The 19,551-nt window shown below is 39.3% G+C and overlaps 1 protein-coding gene across 1 annotated transcript in view; it reads left to right on the top strand.

Annotated features, from left to right (window-relative positions):
• Window positions 1-19,551, top strand: part of csmd3b (CUB and Sushi multiple domains 3b) — a 1,733,930-nt gene that overhangs the window by 1,298,231 nt on the left and 416,148 nt on the right. The window contains exons 13-18 of the mRNA XM_067976258.1: window positions 6,857-7,039; window positions 12,677-13,003; window positions 15,862-16,056; window positions 17,444-17,582; window positions 18,103-18,290; window positions 19,198-19,386. Of these exons, the coding sequence (XP_067832359.1) occupies window positions 6,857-7,039; window positions 12,677-13,003; window positions 15,862-16,056; window positions 17,444-17,582; window positions 18,103-18,290; window positions 19,198-19,386 (1,221 nt within the window). The remainder of the gene's footprint in view (window positions 1-6,856; window positions 7,040-12,676; window positions 13,004-15,861; window positions 16,057-17,443; window positions 17,583-18,102; window positions 18,291-19,197; window positions 19,387-19,551) is intronic.

The following is a 19,551-nucleotide window of genomic DNA, read 5'->3' as shown; positions in this document are numbered from 1 at the left end:
GAGGAAAGCCACAAATGAGACCTTTGCATAAATACTTGCTGGATTTACACATTAGTTGTCCATTAAACTTGCTGCAGAAAGCTAGGGCTCATAATTAATAGCATAACAATGAGATAATTGTTAATGCAGTGTCAATCATCTCTCCCGCACAAAAAAACTGTTGAATCTCATTTCTGCATGTAGTAAATTGTTAGAGATTTTAAAAATGTCAAATTTCTTACTTTTCCTTTCTGTCACTTTTTTCTCTCTCTCTTAATCCAATCTTTCTTTCCCTCTCTTTATTTCTCTTTCTCTACCCGATTTGACTGATTCACCCACGCTAATTCACCCTTCTTCTCCGGCGTTCCTCTGTTCTTTTCTTAATCCTTAAATCTCATTGGTTAAGGAGAGACACTGTTGGTCCCAGATGTCCCGTTGCCTTCGCCACACCGTTAGAAGCTCGCACTTCCAACAAGTTATGCCGCAAAAAAATTTCGAGCTGAAGTGTGCAGGAAAAGGTCTGACTAACTGCACACACCATGAGATGCCCTGCTCCAGCAAGATTTGGCCCTATATTTTAAAAGTCTAAGCCAGCTAGCTTGTGTAGCTTAGCTTGAGAAGGTGAGCTGTTCAAAGAGTTAGTAAGTTTGACATTTATTGCTTTTCATAACTGAGGAGCACACTACATTTTGTGTAAAATAAACCGGTTGATGGTTTGACTTTGTGCCTTGTCTCAGTAGAGTGTTTTTCAGTTAACCAGTTATAAAGAAAAGAGAATGCCTTTGATGGCACTATGATATTTCAGTAGCCAGTATACAGAGCAAAAAAATCCCTGGATCATGCTATTGTTCAGTGAGATATTGGGCACCCCAGATTATATAGGATGCAAGATCCAATTACGGAAATCACTGGTGATGTTGAATCCGAGAGAATATCTAGCACATGACTGAAAATTGTGAGATTGTGCTTCCACTGACTACAACTATGCTTCCTTTTGGTGACCCTATGAGTTGTGCTTCTTCTATTGCCTTCCATACTATTATCTCTAGGTGCTGCCTGAGTGATATGAGCAATCGTGGTGGCAGACTTTGCCTGCCCCGGGCTTCGCCCTCCCACCCCGGACAGCAATGCCCTCGCGACCCCCACACCTAACAATTACCTGACTTTGTGTCCCCAGCAACGACCTCCTGCCATCTGAAATCCCGCTCCCGCCCGCCGGTCAGTAAACGCTACCTACTTGGTTCGGGCAGGAGACTGACGGGGGCCATGCAGTTGAGGCACAGGAGTTAAAATCTCATGAGTCACATGCTGCAGTGGGCCGGCCGATTTCCCATCCACTTTGACCCCCACCCACACCACTCCCGCTGGGAGTTAAAATCTGTCCTTAAGTCACTATCATCCTTCAACCTTCTTCATATCTACTGAAAATTGAAAACAAGTCCACTTTAAAAAGTGTACATAATGAAGAACAACATATAGCTGGCAGTCAGTTTAAAACCAGAATGACATTTTGGACAATCTGTTGCGGATTTTAAACTGGTCAAATTTCACTGCAGGGATAATAACATCATCGGAACAACTGCATTGCTTTACTGCCTTATAACTTCCAGGCAGCAGCCAAGCATTCCATATCTGTATTTAATATTTAGACACCATCTACACCTCATGCTGCAGTTTCTCGTATCACTGCTGCTGCACATTTGCACAAATGATTACAGTTTATCTGTCAGTCAGTACATGGGGCAGATCACATCATGGCTATTCACAAAGTTATAGAAATTGCTACAATATGCAAATTTCTATTATTAGTTGCTATATATGGTTTTAAAACATGCCAAGAGCGTGATCTTTTGTGTGTTCTTTCCTAATACTTTGAGGACTGCGATTGACTTCATTTATTTTTTCAGGCCAATTCACCGTTTAAGGGAAATTAAAATAATTGATTCTCTGCCATTCTTTTCCCTTCATATTGGCTGTGGCATATTCTTCTTGCCAGATGTGAAATATTTTCATTCCAAGACACAAATACACTTGTGGCCGTCAATATCTTAGATTAGTATTGAATCACATGCCCTATCTGTAATAGACCAGACTGTTTTAGCTATTGCTCTTAATAATCCGTTTGTTGTGGCAACAAGTGAACTGCAAGAAGAGGAAAGAAATTTACAATTTCACATGTGTATAGCTTTGAAATTGTATGTGACTTTTGTGCAATGAGTAAAATAGTTGGTCTTTGTGTCAATATTGTTAAATATTAACTTAGCAACCAGAGATTAAAATATGCATTATATAAATTAGCAATACCTATAATGAAGACTGTGGGCCACTTGTATTTGCTTCTCCCTTACTTGTGGACCTTTGTTAAAAATGTAGTTTTAATAGAGCCTTTTCACTTTGGAATTGGCCCTCCTCCCAATAGCATTCCTTTGCTTTCTGAAGCTGAAGAGCAAGGAGGAATGGGCAAGACTGATACTAGAAGCATTAAATAGATAGGCAGGCAAGAAACCAAAGCACAGAGGAAAAGGAAGAAATGAGACAAAATAGACTTAACAGTTCCTATCATTTAATTTTCTGTTCTATTTTCTCTTCCATGTTATGCACCTTTGCCATTCAAGAGCATGAGTTGGAGACCTGCTGCCAGTCTTCCACCAGTTATGGTCTAAAGCCAGATATTAGGAAGCTTGTATGAGTGACCCAGGATGACGCGCTATCTGATTTCTCCTCTGTTTTCTGTGGCCTCTAATCAACATCCCCCACATTGTCATGATTGAGATCAGGAGCTTATTGTGTGAAGAGCTGCAGATGCAGATGTGTATCCCATAATGCTTTGGTGCAGTGTATTGGATCATCCATGAGAATGGCCCTTAAATAGTGCTCTTTGTTGTGGTCCTAAACAAAAATAAATCCACCTTTCAATTATGTTGAAAATATACTTGAATCTTTGCTCTTTGTGTAACTAAAGCAATACGTGTGTGTGTGTGTGTGTGTGTGTGTGTGTATTACTTTCAAAACGTTTGCATTTATAAGGTTGCAATCAGCAGATCACTAAACCTAATCATATCGTACCTTATATCGGGATCCTCTTGGAAGAGTGAAGTAGTAAGTGATTGCAAGCCACCTTTTTATTCTAGTCCCTGACAAGTATTTTAATAATAGGACAAAGGAGTGAGTGCAAAAGTAGCACCCCGCCCCCATTCCCAGGATCGAAATTTTCTGTTCCGCATGAATGGGGGATGCCTAATTGATTCTGTGCCCCTGTTGCCACAATTCTGTCAGAATTTCACATTTCACGCAGGGTGAGATTTCCACCTTAGTACCTTCCTTCTCCGCCTGAACAAGTTTAATGTCTCATCAAAAACAAAATGGCATAATTTGTCAAATATTGAACAGGCAATTCTGCTAAGCACTTGTTTGTCAAGTACAGCACATTTATTGATACAATAACATGATTGTTATTGTGTCTTCCTTTTTGAATGAATTTGACAGTAACTTAGTAACTTCAATAGTAACTTTCAAAATGGTATTGGATAAATACTCAAAGGGGAATAAATTGCAGGGCTATGGGGAAATAGAAGGGGAATGGGAATAATTGGATAGCTCTTTCAAAGAGCCGGCACAGGCACGATAGGCCAAATGGCCTCCTTCTGTGCTGCATGATTCTATGACAGTGGTTTATAAGGCGCTTTAGTTTCATGACTCTGCCCCTTTTAAGTAAGAGAGGTGAGTGTGAAGACACAAGTTCCATTGTGGGGTCTAAGGAATGAACCTGCACCTTAATTTTACTAATATGAATGTGTCACCAGGAATTTGAAAATGAACTCACCTTAACTGAACTGTACCATTTCTGTATCAGCCACATTTCAAGGCCTGGTAAGGTGTCTGTGTTATTTTATGTAGTTTCTAAAAGCTTGCTTTTTCAAAAAAAGTGAAAGATATAAACATATATTTTGAAAAGGCACCCATACTATACTTTTGCATCAAATTCTCAAATTTTATTTCATGCATTCCGAAGGAAATTCCTGGAATTACACGCTTGATCCCTGAAGTTATCTGTAATTTACCTAATATAAATCTTCTGAAACTTGTCTATTCCAGTTAACTGGTCACAAAGGGTGAGAAGTATAGCCAGAATGGTCGTTGATTTTACTAGTCGGTAGTAAATGTAATTAACAGAGAAATTCACTACATCAGCGCCCCCACCACGATTCAACATTTACCCCATCATCACCTGCATACTGCAGTATGTACAATCTACAGGATGCAGTGCAGCAACTAACCAAGCTTACTTCGAAATAAACCCCTTCCCATGTTGCTTCTGTCACTAAGAAGGACAATAGCAATAATGTTGTGGGAACAGCATCACCTTCAATTTCCTCTCAAATCACACTCCATCCCGATTTGGACATATATCACTCTCGCTCTCACCCTGAGTGTTCCAAGTAGACATAAGTAAAATGCGTAACACTGGCTTAAAGCTTTTTCTGACCAGCTCATTTACAGGTTGAATGATCTACAGGTAGGTTTTGTTCATATTATCCAAATTAGGTCTTTCTTGTTTTATTGACATTTTAATGCTGTATGAAAATCAAAAACAAAATCCATCTTCTGGAAGCCAAACGTGTGGGAATCAATTGGCTACCTTGGACCTACTTCAGTTTTTGCTTTTCATTTATACAGGGCACGATGTTTTGATTTATGTTCATACACAAAATTAGTTCTGCCCCCATATATCTTTATTTTGTGATAATGCCAAGGAATTTGTACTGAGGCCCCAAAAGGGTGTAATACCTTGGAAGCACCTTCATTCTTCATCAATCAATTGTGGTCCTCAAGCACTTTCTTGAGGCTAGAAAAGACTGTACTTTTTATTTGAGGATTAAATTACATTTTGGATCAACCTCTACATTCCTTAAATGAATGCTTAAATTTCTTTGGTGTAACGTGAAGGGCTATAGTACAGCCAGTGTGTTCTATGTCCTTCAAGCTCATGTTTATTGTAGATCTTATTAATTTTTCAGCAGATGCTGGAGACTGCAAAAATTCTGTTTACTGGAATACCTTAGCAACAGGTGTTACTTCATAAATATTGTATTTAGATAAAAATAATATAATTTAAACATCCTTGAGTTTGCCAAGACAAAGTAAAGATTGGCTGGATGATTAAATCTACAAACAAGAATGTTGCGTGCAATTCCTCGAGTGTTTTATTCTGTTAGAGTCCGAATTGTTGAGCTTCCCAGAACGTCATCTCTACACACATGTGAAGAAAAGCAACTTGCATTCATATAGCCCCTTTAACATAGTAAGAAGTTCCAAGGCACTTCACAGGATTGTTATTAAACCAAAGTTGACACCGAACCACATAGAGATGTTAGGACAGGCGACCAAAAACTTGGTTAAAGAGGTAGGTTTTAAGGAGCGACTGAAAGGAAGAGAGAGAGGCAGAGAGGTTTAGGGAGGGAATTCCAGAGCTTAGGACCCAGGCAGCTGAAGGCACGGCCACCAGTGGTGGAGCGATGAAAATCAGTGTTGCATAAGAGGCAAGAATTGGATTAGCGCAGAGATAGGGAAGCTGCAGGTTTGATTCTACTTTAGCGGTAATGTGCTGAAATAAGAACAAATACTATGTTAACTAATTTTCTTTTTTTGCGATTGGTAAAGCAATAAACCAGTGAAACAATGTTTTCTTTGGAGGGTAAATTTACCAATTCTGTGCTTCCAGTGAGGAGCCTCGCTCAAAGGGAGCATGGGTTAAGGAATCGGCATTAGAATGTGTAGCCCATTTCCAACCCACGGCCCCTAAAGGTGCACCTCTCACTTCTGAGAATAGGATCGTGAATTTACTTTTATATGTCTCTACTACCTGATGTCCTCATGTGAAGCACGACTGAACTATAAAGGGGATTTAGTTTATAAAACTTTCTATCACATTGACCTATATAGTAGATACTCCCTATAACAATGATCAGCTTCCCTATTAGTCGGAGATCCATGAACAATTTAAGTTACATCAGTGATTGTGGTACATCAGACTTACAATCTGTAGTACAATATAATGTATGTATTTCTTTGTAATTATTTAATGACATACATTTGTAGTCAGAAGCTTCTGCTCAATAAACACGCCATGTGTACAGCCGAGAACACAGGTAGAAGAAAATCTGTTTAATCACCCTGAAGAATTCAGACAAGCCAACATACTGTGATAGGACTATTTAGAAGTAAAATTCTATTCGCAACATTATAAATGTAATCATCCGAGCTACTATGCTGTGAATATTGCTAGAAACTGAGAAATAAACTACCAAGGTTTAATCAGCAAATAATTGTTCTGTACAGTGTGTAACTGAGCTTCACAGACTGGGAAGGTCCCAAATTGAATCAACAGTTCTGTGCTGAGTTAACCAAAATATGTAATCCAGTAGAGGTACTACAATTGCTCTCAACATCTTTACTACTCACTATCCAAACTCATACTTAAAGAACGACAATGTTCACTAAATAATGGACAGTCACTGAAAGGTACTCCACATGCTTTCTAAAGTAAGAGGAGAAAAGTAGAAAGTTAAAAACAGACTTGTTGAAGGATATATTTTCAAAGTTTAAGCACACAAAATGATTGAATTGTTTGTGTTTAACATTCACCTGTATAACAGGGACAAATGTAATTCAGTGGAACAACTTTAATCCACTGCTACCGCTCCCAGGTAGGCCACTCACTCACCCAGCTGGCTTCCCGTTCAGGAGTTAAAATTACCCCTTGAGGGAAGAAAATGAAATGAATGCACAAAATTCACAAAAAGAAAATTTGGAAAGGAAAGAAGTTAGAAATCATAGTTGCCAAAATGCCTATTTTTTAAAAACTTTATTCTCACAGAAATTGATGAGGAGAGTTGTGGTGACCCTGGGACCCCACTATATGGCATACGTGATACCGATGGATTTTCCAATGGGAACATTTTGAGATTTCAGTGCCAATCTGGATTTGAACTGATCGGAGAAAAATCCCTTCTTTGTCAAGACAACAATCAGTGGTCAGCAAATGTACCAATTTGCATCTGTGAGTATGGCACTTTTACTGTTTATGTCATGCAACTAATTTTTGTCGTGATCCATTGCAATATGAACCAAAATGCTTTCTCCTGAAAATTAATTTTGGCTCAATCTGCAGTTTCCAGAGTGATCTTCTTTTGAATTTTCCTCTGATGCTGCTGATTTTTCACCCGCCAGGAGCAGCATAACTGAGGTGCGTTGCACCGTTAGAGGAGGAGACAGCTCAGATTTCCTGTCCTGTTTCCCCAGGGCAACAAAGAGGAAAATCCATTCCACAGACAGTGTAAGAAAGATAAATGAACATGTTGAGAAAACCCAGTCACCAAATTATCTTGGTTTAACAATTCTAGTTTCTGATGTCATATCGGCTCCTACAATCAGTCCCGCATGTTGTGTATGAGATATTCTGACCCAGCTAGTAGTCTAGTAATGAAACAGTTATATGGCCATTCATTCATTTTTAAAAACTAATTCTCAGGATGTGGGCATCACTGGCAAGGCCAGCATTTATTGCCCATCCCTAATTGACCAGGATGGTAAGGCCACCTTACGTAAGTGCTAGGCCACCTCAGTCAAGAGTCAACCGCATTTGTATGGGACCAGAGTCACATATAGGCCAGACTGGGTAAGGACAGCAGGTTTCCTTCCCTAAAGGACATTGGTGAACCAATTGGGTTTTATGACAACCCATCGGCTTCATGATCACTGATACCAATTTCGTAGTTCCTGATATTTTACACAACCATATGCTCAAACTGCCATGGTGGGATTTGAACTCTCACACTCTGGATTATTAGTCGATGCCCCTGGATTACTAGCCCAGTAACATAACCACAACATTACTATACCCGTGTATCTGTAGCATAAGCAATATGTGGGCTTGATGGCCCCATATAATCTAATGGGAGGTGAAGGTGGATGTGACATTGTAGCTAATTGACATGCCAAATTTTGTCATTTCAAGGGAAGGGAAGGCAAGCCTCATGGTAGTGATGTATCCATCTGATTCTACCCCAGCTGAATTACAGATGGAACCATTTTACTGCAGCAGTTCTACCTGTGCATGAAATCCATCTTGTTCAAGTAAAAACAAAGCTAATTTTTACAAATGCTCCTGGGTACAACTAAAACTGTTTTATAACCCATATTGCTGTAATGATTTGCATTCCTCTGTATTTAGATTGAGACTTCAAAGTTCCAGTTTTGCACTATCTTAAATCAAAAACCAAATTAACCCAAATGCTTATCCCTAATGCTTGCATGTGTCAGACTTTAAATGGTATACTGTAAGAAGGATGGTTTTGTGCCAATCTTTAATTGTGAAGGCAGATTTGTACTGTGGAATCATGCCCACTCTGAATTGCCGTAAGCCGTCCAAACTAATTTAACTTAAAACCCTTAATAGCCATTAGAGAGAGGAAATGTTGCTGCCATATGCCTGAGCTGGATACAATCCCAGGTCCCAGTTGTGAAAGGGCATTGTTCCAACCTGCTGTACCATTGAGTTCATCCATGGCTCATGACTGGAGGCATTATCTTAGCTGACTTTATATTTACTGCTATTGAAGAACTACTTCAGAGGATTTCAATTGTTTATGACTTATGCTGTCTAATGCTCATTTTATTGTATTATGTTTGTGAATAAAAGATAATTTAGAATACAGCCAAGCACCTATATTGTTTTTTGTATTGTGGTTTGCTCTGTTTGACATTAAATGCAGTCCGTTAAAACCTACTGGAATTTGTTAAAATACAGAATTTAAGAATAATTAATATAAAATATTGACAAGTGCTTCTAATTTATCTTGTATTATGATTTCTACATGCCTGAATAAGGCTACATAGGTTGCCAAATATAAACCTGAAAATTATTCTCTATTGACTTTTTAGCCTTTTAGAATTGCAGATTGCAAATGTAGCTACTCTTAAAGTTAGATATACACTAACTGGCATAGAAAAGGCAGTAACCTAAGATTGATTGGATTATTTTTGACAGTTTCTGCTGCTTCTAAATGAGTAATTTCGTAATGAACTCAATATGGTAGTTTAATAATAAAGCTGCATGGGACAGCATTATCCCATTTATATACTATTAGCTATTTCTAGCTTACGGAAGAAGATGTGAAAAACAAGCCAAACTAACCTTGCTGTTGTATTTCAAGGGGCTGAATTTTATCATGGTATCATATCATAGCAGGTACGGTGCAGGAGGAGGCCATTTGGCCCGCCGTGCCTGTGCCGGCTCTTTGACTATTTATCTAATTCCCTTCTAAAAGTTATTATTGAACCTGCTTCCACCACCCTTTCAGGCAGTGCATTCCAGATCATTACAACTCGCTGCGTAAAATAATGTTTCCTCATGTCACCTCTGATTCTTTCGCCGATCACCTTAAATCTGTGTCCTCTGGTTACCAACCCTTCTGCCACTGAAAACAGTTCCTCCTTATTTACTCTGTCAAAACTGTTCATGATTTTGAACACCTTTATCAAATCTCCCTTTAACTTTCTCTTTTCTAAGGAGAACAACCCCAGCTTCTCCAGCCTCTCCACATAACTGAAGTCCCTCATCCCTGGTACCATTATAGTAAATCTCTCCTGCACCCTCTCTAAGACCTTGACATCCTTCCTAAAGTGTGGTGCCCAGAATTGGACACAATACTCCAGCTGAGGGCTAACCAGTGATTTATAAAGGTTTAGCATAACTGCCTTACTTTTGTACTCTATGCCTCTATTAATAAAGCCCAAGATCCCATATGCTTTTTCAACAGCCTTCTCAATTTGTCCTGCCGCCTTCAAAGATTTGTGTATGAGCACCCCCAGTTGTCTCTGTTCATGCACCCCCTTTAAAATTGTACCATTTAGTTTATATTGCCTCTCCTCATTCTTCCTATCAAAATGTATCACTTCACACTTCCCTGCGTTAAATTTCATCTGCCATGTATCTGCCTATTTCACAAGTCTGTCTATGTCCTACTGAAGTCTGTTACTATCCTCCACATTGTTTTCTACATTTCCGAGTTTCATTTCATCTGCAAACTTTAAAAATTATATCCTCTATACCCAAGTTCAGATCATTAACATATATCAAAAAGAACAGTGGTCCTAATTCTGACCCCTGGGGAACACCACTGTATAATTCCCTCCAGTCTGAAAAACAACCATTCACCACAACTCTCTTCTTTCTGTCCCCGAGCCAATTTTTTATCCATACTGCCACTGTCCCTTTAATCCCACGGGCTTTAATTTTGCTAACAAGTCTATTAAGTGGTACTTTATCAAATGCCTTTTGAAAGTCCATAAACACAACATTAACCGTGCTACCCTCATCAACTTCATCAAAGAACTCTATCAAGTTGGTCATACATGATTTTCCTTCAACAAATCCTTGCTGATTTTCATTTATTAGCCCATACAAATGTCAATTAATTTTGTCCTGGATTATTGTCTCCAAAGTTTCCCCACCACCAACGTTAGGCTGACTGGCCTGTAATTGCCGGGTTTATCCCTCTCCCCTTTTTTGAACAGGGGTGTAATATTTGCAATCCTCCAGTCCTCCGGCACCACCCCTATATCTAAGGAGGATTGGAAGATTGTGGCCCGAGCCTCTGCAATTTCCACCCTTACTTCCCTCAGTAACCTAGGGTGCATCCCATCTGGACCAGGTGACGTTTCTACTTTGAGTACTGCCAATCTTTTAAGTACCTCCTCTTAACCTATATTTATCCTATCCAATATCACTACTACCTCCTGCATTACTGCTACAATGGCAGCATCCTCTTCCCTAGTGAAGATGGATGCGAAGTATTCATTTAGTACCTCAGCCACGCCCTCTGCCTCCACAAGAAGATTTCCTTTTTTATGTCCCTAATCGGTCCCACCCTTCCTTTGACTAACCTTTTACTATTTATATGTTTATAAAAGAGTTTGGGGTTCCCTTTTATGACAGCTGCTCATCTATTCTCATATTATCTCTTTGTCCCTCTTATTCCCTTTTTTTGATCTCCTCTGTACTTTCTGTATTCAGTCTGGTTCTCTACTGTATTATGAACCTTTCATTCGTCATAAGCCTCCTTTTCTGTTTCATTTTAGTCTCTATATCTTTAGTTATCCAGGGAGCTCTAGCTTTGGATACCCTTTGTTTCCCCCTCATAGGGATGTGTCTACTCTGTACCTGAACTAACGCCTCCATGAAGGCCTCCCTTTGTTCAATTACTGTTTTGCCTACCAATCTTTGATTCCAATCCACCTGGGGCAAGATCCCTTTTTAACTCACTGAAGTTTGCCCTCCTCCAGTTAAGCATTTTCACATTTGATTGCTCATTGTCCTTTTCCGTAACTATTCTAGACCTAATGATATTATGATCACTGTTCTCCAAATGCACCCCCACTGAAACATGCTCCACCTGCCCCCTTTCATTCCCCAGGACTAGATCCAGCACTGCTTCCTCCCTTGTTGGGCTGGAAACGCACTGTTCCAGAAAGTTCTCTTGAACACTTTTCAGGAATTCCTCCCCCTCTTTGCCTTTGACACTGTTACTGTCCAAGTCTATATTGGGACAATTGAAGTCCCCCATTATCACTACTCTATCGTTATTCTGTAATTTGCCTGCAAATTTTATCCTCTATCTCTTTCCCACTATTTGATGGCCTATAGTGTATTCCCAATAGCGTAACAACTCCTCTCTAATTCTAATCAAATAGATTCTGTTTTTGACCCCTCAACTACATCACCCCTTTCCAGTGCTATAATAGTTTCTTTGATCAAAACTGCCACCCCCCACCCTTTCTTTCTTTCCTTCCCTATCTTTCCTGAGTATTAAGTATCCAATCCTCCCCTTCTTTGAGCCAGTTCTCTGTTATTGCCACTATATCATGTAGCGACTTGAGCCTGTAGCTCACCAACCTTAATTACCATTCTACATGCGTTTACGCACATCCACTCTAAACTCATCTTGGATTGCCTCGCATTTGCCCCCTGTCTGATCCCTCCTATTTCTGAACTATTCTTTACTCTAGTGCTACTTGTCCCTCCCAGTCCTCTGTGCACCTTGTTTCTCCTCTCTAATATTTCATCCTGGTGCCCATCCCCCTGTCAAATTAGTTTAACCCCTCCCCACAGCGCTAGTTAATCTCCCTGTGAGGACATTGGTCCCAGCTCTGTTGAGGTGCAACCTGTTCATCTTGAACAGATCCCTCCTGCCCCAGAATTGGACCCAATGCCCCAGGAATCTGAAGCACTCCCTCCTACATCATTGCTCCAGCCACACTATACCTGTCTTCCCCGACTATTCCTAAACTCACTGGTGCGTGGCACTGGGAGTAGCCCAGAGTTTACCACCTTTGAGGTCCTGCTTTTTAACTTCCTCCCCAGCTCCTTTTTGCTTTATAGTTTGCTTTGCAAGGACAACTTGATAGTCACTATGCCAGTTAGCAGCATTATCCGAACACAATATAACCAGTTTTATTCTAATCGACAATTATTTTAATCGACACACAATGATTCATTAAAATAGAGTGTGGTGCCATTTTCGAAAGTGCTTTATATGATAATGATCCCTTCTAAATGAATGCTTCCCAATTTTATAGGAATGTAAATTTGGTATTTTTTTTTCTAAATGTAACATGTTTGATCTTATGATTACAGTTCCTTGTTTGTCTAACTTCACTGCACCAGTTGGAACAGTACTGTCACCTGACTACCCTGAGGGCTATAGCAACAATATGAACTGTATCTGGCTAATTATTGCAGTCCGTGGGAGTCGAATTCATCTTTCTTTCAATGATTTTGACCTGGAATCTCAGTTTGACTTCCTTGCCGTTAAAGATGGCGAATCAGTCGATTCGCCTCTGTTGGGAACATTCAGTGGATCAGAAGTTCCTTCGCATCTCACCAGCAATAGTCACATTTTACGTCTGGAATTTCAGGCTGACCACTCCATGTCCGGACGAGGATTTAACATCACATACAGTAGTATGTTTACCTTTCTAATCTTTTGTGTTTGATTATTGAGGGGACCACATTTATTAATCAATAAACCCTTAAAACTGCAACTTGGATTAGAAACTATTATTGACGTCATTAGAAATACCAGAAGAATCATAATTTGGCGTCTTGGTTAATGTCTGCATAAGTTTGGAATAATATGTTATGATAAATGTGGCTAATTCAAAAAGTTTTATCCATTTAAGAAGCTACTTGCAAAAAAGTATATATTGTATGCATATATAATATGAGTTTCTTCCTAGCCACCATCATTAGTTATGAAGGGATGAGCGAATCAGCAATGGCAGCTCAGTTGACTTTATATAGAATTACATTGAATTTACAGTGCAGAAACAGATCATTCGGCCCAACCGGCCTATGTTGGTGTGTGTGCTCCACACGAGCCTCTTCCCATTCTATTTATTTCATCATACCGTATAAACATATCCTTCTATTTCTTTCTCCCTCATGTATTTATCTAGCTTCACCTTAAGAATCTTAAGAAAAAAGTGGGTGTTGGTGGACAGTTGGATGCTACCCCAATGAAATGTGTAGTATATAATGTACCTGTCTTCCTACCATTGTTTTTTTTGGGTTACATCCTGTAAGCTTCAGTTTGTGTAAGTGTGACTGTGCTTATCTTTACGCTATTACAGCTGCATTCAGTTGGTTCTTGAGCAACCCAAGATTACACACAACCAGGAGAGTAAGTGGCACTTTAAAGTGAGCCCTGATACTCTTGTAAACAAGACATAAGTAATAATTGACGTTCAAAGTTCATTGTCTTTTTGAGGCGGTTGGTTGTGGTGGAAAGTATCACTAAAAGGTTGTCAGTGGTATTATTGCATTCCTTAAAATTATATTAACTCCCTCATTCGTCAAGTTGACTTATGTTTAATGCCAATAGTGTCGCCAAAGGCTTTTTCTCCTTAATGTCTCTCTTGTTCTGTATTGTTTTGTTTGATTTAAGTGAATGTGTGGTAACTTGTCTTGTTATAGATACTGTCAGAGCAGAAATCATATTCTAATCAGTTCTTTGCAACAATGATCATGATGTAGACATTTTGTACAGTAAAAATAAAGAGGATAAGGTGGCAACTAGTCTGATGCAAAACAATTGTTTAATATAATCTGGCACATATTTTGATGCTTAATATCAGACAAATAGTTTTACAATTGGGGCTAATTTTATTCATATTTGTGGTAAGTAGACATTATTCTGCCAATAATGATGTGTTACTGGCTTTATTTTATTAGATGAAAGCAGGTCAGTTTGCATCAATTGATTAAAAAAAATAATATTTTGGGTAGAACCCTTCATCAGAACATTCTGCTGAGGGGCGTCATCTGAAATGTTAAACTATCTTTTCCCTTTTAGAGCTGCCTGAATTGCTGTGTAGTTCCAGCATTCAGATTTCCATCATCTGTATGTATTTTTAATCCCTTTATTTTAAGAATGTGAGGTATGCATAATTGCTGAATGTTGCAGGTGAAAGTGAAATAAGCTATGGAGGACACCAGCATCAGTGTGATAGAAAGAAAAGGCTTGCATTTATGTAGCATGTAAAAAGAGTTACTTTGAAATGCAGTGGTTGGAGGGAAACACAGCAAGGTCCCACCGACAGCTTTGAGATGAATAACAAGTTAATCTGTTGGTGGTATTGGTTGAGTACACCACGAGAATTCTTCTGTTCTTCTTCAAATAGTGCCAGGGGATATTTAACATTGAACCTGAATGAGTGGAAAAGACAGATGTGGCTTTAGTTTAATGTCCTATCCAAAATCTGGCACTTCCAACAATACTTTGGAGTGTCAACTCAGAATGTGTGCTCAAATTCTGGAGTGAGGCTTGAACCTACAAGCTTCTGTGAGAGTACTACCAAATGAGTCAAGCTGACACTTATCAGCTATATTATCTTCAAATACAGAATTAATTAATTAAAATGTTCAATTTTAACCTTTTTTTTGGAAGGAAACTAGCATTGATGGATTCAATGATGAGTATATGATTTACCTATTTGATTGGAGCCGGAGGATCTCAACCAACGGCTTCCCTTATCACATCCACACCGTCACCTCCATCCTTGACCCCCTTCTCTTCCTCGACTATATGCTGGCCCTTGGCGACATCAGTCAGTTTGTACATGTACGCCGATAACACCCAACTCTACTGCTCTACCACTTCTCTTGACTCCTCCAGTGTCTCCTTGCTTTAGGATTGCCTGTCTGACATCTGTCTTAAATGAGCTGCAATGTGCTCCAGCTAAATATTGGGAAGTCTGAAGCCATTATTTTCGGCCTCCGCCACAAACTCCATCCCCCAATTCCATCCCCCTCCCATCACTCTCAGGTTGAACCAGACGATTCATAACCTCAGCACCCTATTCAACTTCAAGGCAAGCTTCTGACCCCATATCTTCTCCAAATCCTCCTTCTCCCATAAGACCATCTGTAAAAACCACCTCTTTGACCAAGCTTTTGACCAAGCTTTTGACCACCCCTCCTAATATCTCCTTCTTTGGCTCGGTATCCATTTTTTCCCTTACATCTTTGTGAACTGCAATGGGATAATGTTCTACATTAAAGATGCTATGTAAATGCAAGTTCTACTTCTTCCTCTTTTCCCTCTTCCTCCTCCTCCTCCTCCACTCCTCCTTTGCCCTCGTCTCCCTCTCCCCCCAGTGCTCCTCCTCCCCTTGTTCCATTATAATATAGGCCCTGAAATTCCATGGGAAGTGATTAGTTAACGCTGACTGTATGGCAAAATACTTGCAAAATAGAGTGACTTTAATTCCAAATGTCAACATGAAAGTTTAACCATTATTTCCCTCTTTTTTTCTTTATAGCATTTGGACACAATGAGTGCCCCGATCCCGGCATTCCCATTAATGGTCGACGCTTTGGTGACAACTTTCAGTTGGGAAACTCAGTATCTGTTCTCTGTGAAGAAGGATTCATCAAAACCCAAGGGACAGAAACTATAACTTGTGTATTAAAAGATGGAAAGGTCATGTGGAGTGGCCCCATTCCTAAATGTGAAGGTATTTCCAGAGGTTTTGATAAAACACACATCGCCATGCGGATGATGCAATAAAATGTGACAAGTGGTGTTCTCCAGGGATCTGTATTGGTGCCTCAGCTTTTTGCCATATGTGTTAATGATTTGGATGAAGGAATAGAGAGTTTGGAGGCACGCTAAGTTTGGAGAAACAGTGAGTTGTGTAGATGGGAGGAGGAAATTACAAAAAGACAAAGTGGACTAAGCGAGTGGGCAAAACTATAGCAGATGGAGTGCAATATAGGAAAGTGCGAGAACATCCACTTTGGATTTGAGAAAGACAAATCAGAATATTTCCTTAATGGTGTGGGACTAGGGGCTGTGAAGGAGCAAAAGGATTTAGGGGTCCATGCACAGAAATCACTAAAAGCTGGAGCACAGGTACAAAAAGTAATCATAAAAGCTAATGGAATGTTGGCCTTTATCTTAAGGGGGTTGGAATTCAAAAGTGAGGAAATGATGCTTCAAATGTACAGAGCCTTGGTCAGACCCCATCTAGAGTACTACATTCAGTTTTGGGCACTGAACCTCAGGAAAGATAATATTGGGCTTGGAAGGGGTACAGTGCAGATTCACCGGAATGATACCAGGGGTTAAAGGGTTAAATTATGGGGCCAGGTTGCATAAATTTGGCTTGTATTCCCTTGATTTTAGAAGTCTGTGGGGTGATCTAATCGAGGTGTTTAAAATGGTAAAGGGATTCAATAGGGCAGATATGGAGAAACTATTTCCTCTAGTGGGGAATCCAGAACAAGAGGACATAATCTTAAAATTAGAGGTAGGCCATTTAGACGCGATATCAGGAAGCACTTTTTCGCACAAAGGATAGTGGAAATCTGAACTCGCTCCCACAAAAAACTATGGATACTGGGTGAATTACGATTTTCAAGACTGAGATCAATAGATTTATGTTTTACAAGGTTATCACGGGATTTGGAGCAAAGATGGATAAATGGAGTTGAGGTACAGATCAGCCATGATCAAATTGGATGGCGGAACAGGCTCGAGGGGCTGATTGGCCTACTCCTGTATCTATGTTCCTAAAAACTCTCTAATTCTCATTGTGGTAACATAGCTCTAATAGATACAAAACATTATGTCACATGTTCTGATTGAGTGATATGAATTGGATATTTTGCAATATTGTCACATTCATATGATTTATTTCTGTTATTATACCAATATGCATTCTGAATAGAATTAATGACATGTACAAACTGTTTCCACTCTTGTAATTTTGATGTTCTTTGATCAACTTTTTACTTATTTTTCAGTAATGGCTATCTTATATTTAATACTGCAGTACACCTTTGCCTAGTCTTTAGATTGGTATGATTACGTTAAGGTCTGAATCTATTCCCTTCTTTTAGCACCTTGTGGTGGCCATTTTTCTTCTCCTAATGGAGTAATCCTGTCACCAGGCTGGCCTGGATATTATAAAGACTCCCAGAATTGTGAGTGGGTGATTGAAGCTGAACCAGGACATTCCATCAAAATAACATTTGAAAGGTCTTTTCACAAGCTTTTCTTTTATATTTTGATATGTTTTTGCATAACTATTTTAATTGATAAACAAATTCTTAGTGCTTTTGAGGATGGTTTAAATTGCACAATTTAGTTATGGAGGAAAATGCTTAGTTTTGATATCTTGGCAAATATCTTAATTAAAAAAATGTATAGTTCTGCATATACACCAGCATATATAAAACAGTTCTTCCATTATTTTCTTAATAAGTATGTTTCAAAAAGATAAAAATAGAATTATAACAATTCTTGTACTGTTTAGAAGATAATGTTCTACTTAGTAATAAAGAGGAGTTGGTTTTGTATTGCCTTTCTCAGTTTATGATAACTAAATATTTATGATCAATTCATTTCTTAAAACTTGATCACTAATTTGTTTGATATGGTAGGTTAAGTATCCTTAGATGATGCCTGCTTAGAGGTTGACTTGTAACTCTTGAGCACTTAAACTTGTTTGACCATCTAGTATTGACCTGCAGATGAATTTAAATTTCTCTGCCTATAGGTTTCAGACTGAAGTTAATTATGACGTTCTGGAAATTCATGACGGCCCAAATCTTCTGTCCACGCTACTTGGCTCTTTCAATGGCACACAGGTTCCTCAATTTCTCTTCAGCAGCACCAACTACCTTTATCTTCTCTTTACAACTGATAACAGTCGCTCTAATATTGGTTTCAAGATTCATTATGAGAGTAAGTACTCCCTTTAGCCCTCTTCTCGTGGTAGCTATATTGCCCGCCACTCGTTAGACTTGTGCTTGCCCATAAACGTTCCTTGTTTTTTTTCGACAGCAAGTTCCTCTCAGGAGGTGTTGAATCCAGTGTGGCGCCCTCTCCAGGGCAGCTGGGACCTGTGTGAACAGGGCAAGCAACTGTCTATCCCCTTAACCAATCAGATTGAAACATGTTAATAAGCAGAGCAGAGTCAGAACCAGGAGGTATAAGTTAGAATAGTGAATTCAATGTCAAATCAGGTGCAGAAAGCGAAATAAAGAGAGGGTAAGAAAGATTGAATTAAAAGACAGAGATAAAAGAAACAGAAAGAAAAAGTAAAAAAAAAACAATGTTGTTTTAAATGTCCAGCAACAATTAAAATCTGAAGGAATGAGATTCCTCATTTGTAAAAGTTTATTTTCAGTGCGAGAGAGGTTGTTTGGCAGTAATTAAAATTTACCACACTGTTAAAAATGTGCTTAGACTTAAAAAAAACTTGACATACCTTTTTATGGCGAGATTAGTTCGTCTCCATCAGGGCAGTTCAGCAACTTCATGCTGTTCCATTCATCTGAACGGCAAGTCAGCTGGCGAGATGTAGTTCTTGCAAAGCTTACGGAGGAGTAGGGCATCTGTTAGAGCAACTTCTGGAGTGCCACATTTGACTACACATGCGCGGTCGCCAGAAGTTGCTGTACCAGATGCACAGAAATAACAGTGAGCTCTATTTGCCTCGCCGTTATTTTCAGAGCAAAAATCTGCCCCTATGTGTTACAAACGAATCCGTAGCTGTTGTGAATATAACAAAACAAAATATTCAATTTTAGATGAGCAGTGTGAGTCTTTTTGTTTTGCTTCTTTTATGTTTCCCTTTCTGTTCTTGCAGGTGTTACAGTAGATACATATTCCTGCATGGATCCTGGTATCCCAGTGAATGGGTATCGTTATGGGCAGGACTTCTCGATAGGTTCCACTGTCGCATTCAGCTGTGAATCTGGTTACACAATGAGCCATGAGGAACCTTTGACGTGTGAGAAGAATCACTGGTGGAATCACCCATTGCCTACTTGTGATGGTAAGGAACTATTTGAAGTCACCACAGCCTAGAAATTGCTGTTTGTGCACTAATCAAGCGCTAATTGGGAGCAACAAAGTCTGTTTGCTTTACACATGATTTTACTACTCTCAATCTTTGGGCTGCATTTCCCACCTAGTGGGCAAGCCAAGGAAATAGAAGAGG

Source organism: Heptranchias perlo, chromosome 3, assembly GCF_035084215.1.
Source record: "Heptranchias perlo isolate sHepPer1 chromosome 3, sHepPer1.hap1, whole genome shotgun sequence".
NCBI classification, from domain to species: domain Eukaryota; kingdom Metazoa; phylum Chordata; class Chondrichthyes; order Hexanchiformes; family Hexanchidae; genus Heptranchias; species Heptranchias perlo.
Note: the sequence above shows the minus strand (reverse complement) of the source record. Positions and strands in the feature narration are given on the sequence as shown.